The following is a 10,277-nucleotide window of genomic DNA, read 5'->3' as shown; positions in this document are numbered from 1 at the left end:
ATTTTGCAATGGCGGCCGCGTCACAAACGTTCTCATTATACAGCTAAACCGTGCACTACAAGATGATTCTGAAAACATTTGATGGGAGAAATAGGCATTAACGTAACATAATATTAATTCATATTTGATAAGCGCTGCCTAGTTTGACCGTTTGGTCGTAAAACTTGCAGATGCCGTTAGGCGCACCGGAGGACACAGAGGCACATGACTTTTTTTGTTTCATGTATTACTGTCACGATATAGCGATCGTTTTATAAAAATAACTTTTTAAATCAAATTTGCTCCAATCTCGCCTACTTCAGCTTTAAATGCCTAAAGCTGTTCAACCAATTTGTGCCAGAACTGACTGAAAACGTTTTTTATTTCCCTTGGTGGAAGTGATCTCTGGGCTTGCCTCAGCACAAATGTGAAGAGACATTGGACTACTGTTTTTGCAATAGGCTTTACATTATGTTATAGGGGAAAAACAGTAGTTCCATGTGCCCAAAAACTAGATATAGTACGATAAGAAAATGGCTTTATCTCCGAAACTACAAGGAGTCAAGTATTTGGTATCCATGAATTCATGACAATTTGAATATCAAAGATATACACACATATGTTATGTGAAAAATATTTAATGTGGAAAACATTTGATAAACACAATGTTGGTGTTTTTCCTCATTTTTCAAAAATCCTGACATTGACTATCTAACTTTAATTGACTGCCTTTGACTAACTAACTTTGTACTGTTAGATACTTCCCCAAATGTCCATACCAAATTTCAAGACTTTTGACCAATCAGAACAAATGTTGTGGCATTTTTCTTTATTATACTAAATATAGTCTTTGGGCACAAATGGGCACTTAAAAGAGGATACTATTCTAGCTGTGGCATTGATGTTTTTATTTTAACCCTTCCATTCATATTGTTTTCACCACTTCTCCAGTAGTTGCATTATTTCCCATTTTTTACACCTCTGGGCCACATTCAGAGCTGTGGATCCAGAGGAGTCCATCAGAGACCTGTCTGCTCCGTTCAGCAGTAGAGTCTCTACAATAGACATACAGCCATGCTTGGCCGCCAGGTGTAAAGGCGTCGCCTTCCCGGAATTTACTGCATTGACATCTGCATGATGTGATATCAAGTGTTGGACACTTAGGAAACTGGCGCTGGTACAAGCTACATGTAGTGGCGTCCATCCTTCACTGTCCTCTGACAGATTTGGGTCGGCTTTGGCCACCAGGAGCTTTGCCACCACTTGCGGCTCGCCCTGGTGGCAGGCGAGGTGGAGCGGGGTCCATCCATTCTCACCTTCAGCATTCACACACCCACCCTGGCTCTCCAGCTGGACCACCGTGGCTTCATGTCCCCTTAGGACAGCCAGGTGCATGGGAGTCCAGCCTTGGAGGGTCCTGGAGTCTGGGCTGGCCCCGTTCAACAACAGCTGCCTGCATATGCCGATATGACCCCTCAAAGCGGCCAGGTGAAGTGGAGTGTATCCTCCTCTGTCTGCGCTGTCGATGTTCGCCTCACTTTTCACCAACTCTCTGACTATTCTGTTATGGCCTACCTCAGCCGATAAGTGAAGAGCAGTGGAGAGCGAGCGGTCGGTAACGTTGGGATCTGCTCCCTGAGAGAGGAGGAGCTTGGCAATATTCAGATGCCCGTAGGCGGAGGCGAGGTGGAGCGGCGTCCTCCCCTGTGCCTCACACTCTCCGACTGCTTCCTCCGACAGCCGTGAAAGCAGCAGGCGCACCACCGTTTCATGGCCATTCTGGCAGGCCAGGTGGAGGGGCATCCATCCGGACTTTTCCCGGGCATCCGCCACAGCTCCTTTGTCCAACAGGAGACGGACGGCTCTGCCATCGCCGTTCTGAGCAGCAAAATGGAGCGCTGTCCACTGGTCCTCATCTCCCTGGGTGGTAGCTGCGCCATGTTCCAACAACAAAGAGATGATTTCATGAAGCCTGTAGAAAAGAAGTTTCATCAATATCACTGACTCTTGTCAACAGCGTGAGGTTGCCAGGCAACCAAGAGAGACTCCAATCTTTATTCTAAGCTAACGGTCTTCTGGGTCAAACCTACAAATATGAGAGTAGCATCAATCTTCTAATCTAACTCTCGGCAAAAATAACTTTGAATAGAGGAGTAGAAGGTAACCTCAGAACTGCAGACACTAGCACAAAATACTTTTGCTTTTGTCACTTAAAAAAACATTTTCTTTAAATATATTTTTATACAGACCTTTGCAAAACAGCAATAATAAGAGGAGTGTAACCTCTGGCAGTCGTACAGTTGACTTCAGCACCCAGGCGCAGGACATGCTCGACACTCTCTGCATCCCCGCTGGCTACCGCGAAGTGGAGGAGTCTCTTTTGTTCTGAAAACTTTGTGTATACATGCTCTCTTTTCACAGACTGTCTGAAACTATTAAAGTCCTTTCTGCACAGCAGAGAGAGAATGCTCTCCTTGCCATGATGGTCATCTGTGAAATGAAAGCAAAGGGCAGTATATCAGTAAAAGAGCTGCAGAAATGGTGATAATAGTATGTCCAGGGAAGTTTTATTTTCTTTAATTTTGCTGTATTATAGTTGAGTCTCCTCATTTTATTGTGTACAGCAATGTGCTTGTGTACCTGATGGCAGAGGGAAAAGCTTTCTGGAAGCTCAGTCAATACTTTGTGCATTAGTATTTGAACACATGTACCTATAGATTCATGTATTAATGGAGAGTGGCAATGAAAGGATCAATACAAAGTACTGTGAATTATCTATTCAATAATCTAGTCAACATTTCCGAGGAAGGAAAAGGATCGAAGAGGCTGCGTGAATGTTTCTTTTATTCTTCCCTCCACTAATAGTTGACTGCTTTTCAGTCCTAAAGGTAATATTAAAAATGTGACAGCACTGTAAATAGCACTTCTTAAATGTCAGCCCTCCAGGCTTTGTACTGCATTGGACATGATTTTCCATCCGACTCTACCTATGTGTTTACCTGAGGGAAGGTCAGGCTTCTCAGGCAAAGCAATCTAAAATGGAAAAGAAAGAAACAGAAATAGTACAAAAGTTATTTGCTGTGACATCAACCATTGCAGGTGGTTAATAAGCTCATATATCAATCAATATGTGAGTATGCGCGTTCAAGGGTATGAATGACTCAACAGTAATACAGCTACATTATAAAGAACTGTATACATTATATGCCCCGTCTGCACAGAATAAGAGTATTTGCATACTTTGCTGTTTCAAACAGCTAAAAATGCCATTCATAGTGAGCGACACATTCTCATCCCAACTCGTCACATACTGAGGCTTTGTCAGACCCCTTGGCGTCACTTTACAGTCGCAGTAAACATGTGCTTAACGTTGTGAATTCAAACAAAAACGCTTAAGTTTAGGCAACAAAACCACTTAGTTAGGTTTGGGAAAAAACATCATGGTTAGGATTAAAATTTCTGTTTGTAAAGTAAAAATAAAACTGAACGTTATGAAAACGGGACACGAATGAACAGTTGATTGTAAAGTGAAAGTGAAACTTCGAGGCCCAGTGTGTAGGATCTGGCGTTATCTAAGGCTGAGGTGAGGAGATTGCAACCAACTGAAGCCTTTCCTTTGTGCCAATCATGTTGGAGAGCTATGATAGCCAACACGAAAACGTGAATGGCCCTCTCAGAGCAGAGCCAGTGCGTAGTGTGTCTGTACATGGGAAGTGAGTGGGGAAGCAAGAGAGAGAGAGCGGCGGCGACGGTAACGTTATCGACTCTGCTCCAAGCAGGAAAAGTTAACAGAGTTTGGTTTGTCTGTTCTGGGCTAATGTTCAAACATGGTGGAGCAACATGGCGGACTCCGTGGAGATGGGACCTGCTCCGTATGTAGATATAAACGGCTCATTCTAAGCTAACAAAAACACAACAATTCTTAGTTTCAAGTGATTAAACACTCAAGAAAACACAAATTGCGAAACTCTCACGAGATGGTTAAGGTTAGATACTGACTTTGAATAGTTAAGGTTAGGATAGGTCGTCGGGCAGTGAGTCTCGCGAGAGTTTTTGCAAGTTTTCACAATTTGTGGGTTACCATCTAGACAAGACCCTTAAAGTGGCTATACTAAATTTTTCTATAATAACAATGTATCAAATGACAATGTGAAAACAATGTGCCAATGTGAAAGGCATGCTTGTCGTGACAAACCTACAGATGATCACCACGGGTATCTGCAGCTCCCCTTGGCTTTATAGAGCTTTATATTGAGTTTCAGCTCACTGTTCTGCTGTTCGGCCTGCAACTTTACATCTTAACTTTTTTACACTCTCACAGCGTCGTTTTCGGCAGCAGCAGGCAGCTGTTTCAGTTTTAAAAAAGCTCTAAAAATCCTCTATACACTACTTGCTCAGCACAACACGGCCGACAGACACAGTTAGCAACTAACTGGTGAACATAGTGGAGCATTTAGCATCTAAAGAGCCAGATATTTCCCTTAGGAGATGGTAGAAACCAAAAACAAAGCTGAAGGACATTCACCAGGTGGCCAGAAACACGACTCCAAATGAATGCTAATGCTTCTCCCTAACTGCTGGATGTGTAAATAAACAACTATTTGCTGGCCAGTTTGCCATATCAAGGTAAAAGGTGATTATATGTCAATGTTGCATTCACAACTTGTTTCTGCTGCCCCCATGTGGCCAACAAATCAGTTATTGCAGGTTTAAAGCTATGCTGTCCCTGATTACTCCATCTTTTTATTGTGTAAACTGCATTACATTTTCCCACATTCCTCCTACCATTAACATGAGCTGCTCGTTATGCCAAAGGGGTAGATACTTCAGTTCCATTCAAGCAGAATATCAAGCAGAACTAACTTTATGTATCGGGGAAACCAGCCAAGGGTAATCTGATTTTGGTCCCTCGTCACCGTTTTTCTGACACTGGATCGGTCCTGGGATCTTCAGGACTTCGCTCAGAGCCTCCACTTTCCTCACAGTGTCTGCAAACAAAACAGCAGTCAAGGGAGGGACTGTTATTAATTTGCTTAATCAAACAAACGTATTCCTAGACTCGCAACTCCAGAACCCAGTGGGACCCTAACATAATTGCATTATACAGAGGATGGACGTCACGCATGAATTACAGGTTTCATACATACGGTAACAGCAGTGAGTGTGTGTGAACATCACAAATTGGAATAGCTGCCGTTTATGAATAAACATGACACTCATTTGTATTCATTAACACAACTTATCAAGCCATAAGTGCTTGTCTAAACAAAGGTGACTCGCCTGCAGGAGAATGTGTTCTCTATGAGCAGTTTGATAACATATTGTTGACTTGATAATACAAGGCCAAAGGGGACAACATGGTTGCTTTGTTTGGTACAATTTTTGTTTTAGAGAATGTGGATCAAAAGCGGGACATGTGCCAAATGCCTTTGATGGCGGCAGATTGAAACACTGATGTTTCAACACGATGTCAAAATGTCAGTTTTTAATCATTTGGCACTTGTCCATCCTTCACTGTGTGAGTCTGTATGTTGCACATTAATACTGCGTTTGATTGCCTTTTTGTTTAATGTTGAAAATCTCATTAAGGGAAAACAAATTGGCATAATTTTACAGTAAAATATTACTTTTAAATAGACATTAAAATGACAAAAGCAATTACACATAAGATCACACAAATTTGATAAATTATAAATCATCCTTCTATGTATGCAGCCAAGATATTGTGCATGCTATGATCCTTTCCAAGATGTACAAATGTACAAATAAGCCTTAACGATTCTGGGATGTCATTATCCCAGGATGCTGCCTAACTATAAGTCCTCAGGTTTAGAGAATTTTAAATTGTATTCGAATGTGTGTCTTTTGTACACGTTTGCAAGATATTGAGTAACCAGGACCGTTCTCTTTTGCATTACTTGTTAAATCTGATCGTCTGTAAGAGCTTTGTATTCTTTTTCATCGCAATGCATTTGGGAAATCAGCTTTTTCTGTTAAAGCACCAGCTCAGTAGCTTTGAGAACTCGGTGAATGACATTAAGAGCAGCAGGTCCATTGAGAGCCTTAAATCCAAATTAGAAAGTTGGCTGAAAACAATTCAACTGTTTGTTTAGTTTCGTTTGCTTTTTGACTTCTGCACCTGAGAACTGTGGTCTCTTCCTGTGATCCTGGTCCCAGCACTGCCTCATGATGTCGATCATCTGATTGCAGTCACGGGGCTTCTGTTCGGGTATCATGTCCACACAGGGTCTCTTACCATGTGACACCTGTAAGAGCACTGTGGTCATACTGCACCCTGGGCCCAGAAAACAGATGTCAGATACAAGGTTCAATATAGGTCAAACCAATCATATGAAAGTATTGGACATTTTTTCTACACATCATATTTGTCATGTCAATCCTATAGGCCTCTGGCTCAGGCCCCTGCTCAAATGACATGCCCAAAATGAATAGAGAATATCTCTGCAACTACAAGGTCTGAATAATCTTGATATCATACAGTAATAAAGGTAACACTTGTGAGATTTCTGCAGAAGTGTAAGCATCATAATATACTGTAAGTTACTGACTCACAGTAAATGAAGATGGAACACAGTCTAACAAAACTGTATACTTTTATCCCCGAATATGAATAAAAAATAAAATGAAGAGTGAATATCCCTTTGGAATGATGCAGTTGCAGCCTAAAACCTCTAGCAATCCGTTCAGGTTCAAGAAGAGGAAGCTGGTTATGTTTTTTACACTTCATTTTTTGTATTGATTAAACAAATATAACATGTTAATTAGTGAGCTTTACCAATGCTGGTAACTCTATTTTGTTAGCTTTGGACAGAGCCAGGCTAGCCTTTCCCATCCAGGGGGTCTGCCTATTGTTCTGAGGGCCCATTGCTCCGAAAATACACACTCTCCGTGCAACAAACAGAAGCTAATGGCTAATTATTATGCACAATGATGTCATCGGTCCATCTTGTCTTGTTGTCTTGAATGCCTTCCTTGGTTGGGTTGGTTAGGTCTAGGCATTAGGTGTGAAATTAGGTTTTGGGTAAGAATAACAGGGTAAGCCAACCAGAGTAGGGTGGGTCATGCCTTCGCCATAGTAGGTAAAAAAATATCGGGACCAGGAAGGTCCGATAACGTAATTTTGCATAATAATCAGCCATGTGCTTCTGTTCGGGATAACGGGCTGTCGGGGCATTTTTGGGACAATTGGTGTTTCGGAATAATGGGCCGTCGGAAAAATAGCATTGCACTGTTTCCAGTCTGTATGCTAAGCTACGCTAACCATCTCCTGGCTGTAGCTTGATATTTGATGGACAGACATCAGAGTGGTAACAATCTCATATATCTCTCCGCAAGAAAGCCCATAAGCCATTTCCAAAAATGTCAAACTGTTTCTTTAAAAAGTTTACTTACGTTTATGTTTAACTAAATAAAACAAAATATCAGGGCTGAGTGGCGGCTTAGGTTAAGATAATTAAAACTTGACAAAAGCTGGGGTTAAGTTCACATAAAAAGGTTCGCAAACAGTTAATTTAAGAACAAGGTTTTGCTCATTGTTAAATAAAGGGTTTTTGCTTATGGGGGAAAAAAACTAACCATGACTTCATGTAGCATGAATTAATTTAGTTGGACAGTAGCTCCTGCCTATATGTAACCGCTGCATCTAAATATCTTCAGCAGGTTATTCGGGGGGAGCTAAGGCTTGTTTCATTTCATCATGTTCACAACAATGGAAACATATTAAGAGGTTTAAATAGTTCAATGAATTAATAAATTAATGTCATTTTTATTACAACTTTTTCAAAAGCAACTGACAAATTTAGTCCTAGAGACGCTGAGATGAAAATGCCTTCCCCCTTATGCTGTTTGAGTGATTGTGTTGAGTGTTACATGACTCCTAGCTGAACACCTAGAGATCTATTTGATATAAAGATGTGATGTATTGCAAATTAATTCATCCCTACCTGCATACGGTTTCTGCTGAGTCAGAATCTCCCACATCACTATTCCAAAGCTGTAGAGCAGAAAGCAGAAAGAGGCACATCAGTCCTAACTTTCTCACTTTTCATATCCTGCATTCATTGAACTCTGTGGCGGTCCCTCTTTCATATAGAAATAGAAATGTGAAAAAACATTGTTTTTTTAAATTAAATAAAACCAATGAATATAAAAGGGTACGGAAAGAGGGAGTCAAACATGAGTAAAATATATAAAATATGTCCCAGTGACTTGGGATGGAGTATGTACAGTATACAGTATAGACCAAGGTTACACTGTATGAATTGTGCAATGAATCAGTGGGAAAAGCAGCGATTCGGATGGTGCAATTTTAAAATTGCCCTTGGCAAGTCACCTGTAAACATCAAAGGCAGTTCCTGGAGGATCGGGGCACTGAGTGAACGTCTCTGGAGGAATGTAGCTTATGTTTCCTCTTACTGTCAGTTGCTCCATGAACAACTTCTTGCTCATGCCCTCCTCCCAGTGGACTAAACCAAAATCTGAAATCTTAGTAGAAAAACAATAAATCCAGAGTAGTACAGAATTAGCACACACTGATCTGCAGAGCTCAGAAATGCCAAGAGATCACATGTAATCATACACTGTCTCATAATTTTCTTGTCACTGACCTTGACATGGAGACGACCATCTAGTAGGATGTTGGATGTCTTGAGGTTAAGATGGAGTAGTGGAGGTCTCATGCTGTGAAGGAAATTCATTCCCATCGAGGCCTCATGAATCATCTGGAACTTCTTTGGCCACATCAAAGTATGACTGGCCAGGAGATTGTTAAGTGATCCATTACTCATGTACTCAATCACCACACCCGTCGCCTCGCTGCACAGTCCGTAGATGGACACGATGTACTTGAATTTCACTTTGGCTGTGTTGGATGCCTCATCTATTATTCTCCTGTGATGGCAGAAATAATGGTCAGTGAAGGTTGCTTTGGACATCAAATAGGTATTTGAACTTTGACCACAGTAAACATTATTTCCTGTGTCAAACTTTGTAGACGGTGCAATGACTAATGAAACAACAACATATTTATAAAGTTCAATATCAATTCACAACTGTGCCACTATGCTAAGAAATTGATGTAAATTCAGACAGTTGTTTGCACCTGACAGCATAATGATGTACAATTTGTGCTTGTTTTCATCATTTAAATCCCACCTGTAAAAGTTGTTTGCACACAAGGCTGTGTCAAAGCTCTTCAAGGCACATTTTTCCCGCCGGAGTTTGAGTTTGACCTGGTACAACTGACCAAATCTGCATTCTGCCACCTTAATCCAGTCAGCCTCAAAGTCGTCCTTCTTGAAGTTCCTGAGCTGCCCAGGGGATCCGTCAAGGCGATCCATGAGCACACAGATCCTCTCTGACACACTCACTGTCTAATCCTACACATAAACTGGATTTATCCTTCAGATCAACATCGATCAGTGGCACCGCAGGAGCTCGTGTCTCATGCGGGGAGAGAGAAAGTCGTAGAACATGGATACACATTAAAATCAGTGGCAGCTGGCTGTGTGAAAGGCATGTGGAGTCGCATAAACACTAGACTACACTGCTGAACTGTGGGAGGAGCTGAGCCGCAGAACTTGTTTGCACTACAATGTCGCAAAGCCGGTTTTTAGCTGGCTAGACTCCTGAATGAGCTTTCAGCTTTTCAGAGAATGTATGACTTCATATCTTTCCCCTTCAATTACAAGATTAACATCTAGATCTTAAAGTAAAACTAAGCTAGAAAGAAGTAGATTCAGCATATGGTAGTTGATATGATATATACAGTATATGCCCACTGTAATTTGGGTCTCTATATACAGTAAATGAACTGCCTGATGAACCCTAACTTCTATCAAACTGCACTTTAACAAGGCACTTAACCCCCAGCAGCTCCAGTGGAACGGCTGAGTGGTCTGCAGTTTGAGTTTGAGAATAAGTCAATTCTCCAGAGCGCCAGGATCTGATGGAGTGTGTGTGTGTGTATGTGTATGTGTGTAAAACCCATGCACACCCACACAGTTAAATATTAAGGTCTACATAATTGGATGTATTGATACAAAAACTAAAACTGACATAAAGCTGAAGCTGAAGTAGGCAGATTGATATGATTAAAAAATGTTTTAATGTTTTTATATACAGTCACTATAACCTGACAGTAGTGCATGAGACAGGTAATCTGAAAAAAAAAAAAACGGCATCTGCAAGATTTCACAGACCAGAGGAAAACAACCAATCAGAGCCGAGCTGGAGTTTTGCCGTCTCTGAGCAGCTGTCAATCACTCACGAACTCCAAT

The 10,277-nt window shown here is 41.3% G+C and overlaps 1 protein-coding gene across 1 annotated transcript; it reads right to left on the bottom strand.

The window, feature by feature from the left end:
• Nucleotides 1–677: 677 nt before the first annotated feature.
• On the bottom strand, nucleotides 678–9,551 carry ankk1 (ankyrin repeat and kinase domain containing 1). Its single transcript, XM_037774536.1, has 9 exons — nucleotides 9,154–9,551; nucleotides 8,607–8,889; nucleotides 8,333–8,484; nucleotides 7,944–7,993; nucleotides 6,119–6,274; nucleotides 4,843–4,967; nucleotides 2,979–3,012; nucleotides 2,229–2,469; nucleotides 678–1,951 (listed from the first exon to the last, which is right to left on the bottom strand). The coding sequence occupies exons 1-9, from the start codon at nucleotides 9,336–9,338 to the stop codon at nucleotides 916–918; spliced, it is 2,262 nt and encodes a 753-aa protein (XP_037630464.1). The 5' UTR covers nucleotides 9,339–9,551; the 3' UTR covers nucleotides 678–915.
• Between the last annotated feature and the right edge of the window lie 726 nt (nucleotides 9,552–10,277).

The sequence above is a fragment of the Sebastes umbrosus genome, chromosome 7, assembly GCF_015220745.1.
Source record: "Sebastes umbrosus isolate fSebUmb1 chromosome 7, fSebUmb1.pri, whole genome shotgun sequence".
NCBI classification, from domain to species: domain Eukaryota; kingdom Metazoa; phylum Chordata; class Actinopteri; order Perciformes; family Sebastidae; genus Sebastes; species Sebastes umbrosus.
This window is presented reverse-complemented; position numbering and strand designations above follow the sequence as displayed.

What these genes read in the sequence shown, in the direction of transcription:
- ankk1 (XM_037774536.1), bottom strand. Translation starts at nt 9,338, where the DNA reads ATGGATCGCCTTGACGGATCCCCTGGGCAGCTCAGGAACTTCAAGAAG. An exon ending in TGTGCAAACAACTTTTACAG is followed by an intron (nt 8,890 to 9,153) that starts GTGGGATTTAAA and finishes CTGCCATCACAG; the next exon opens with GAGAATAATAGATGAGGCAT. An exon ending in TCAGCAGAAACCGTATGCAG is followed by an intron (nt 6,275 to 7,943) that starts GTAGGGATGAAT and finishes TTCTGGGCCCAG; the next exon opens with GGTGCAGTATGACCACAGTG.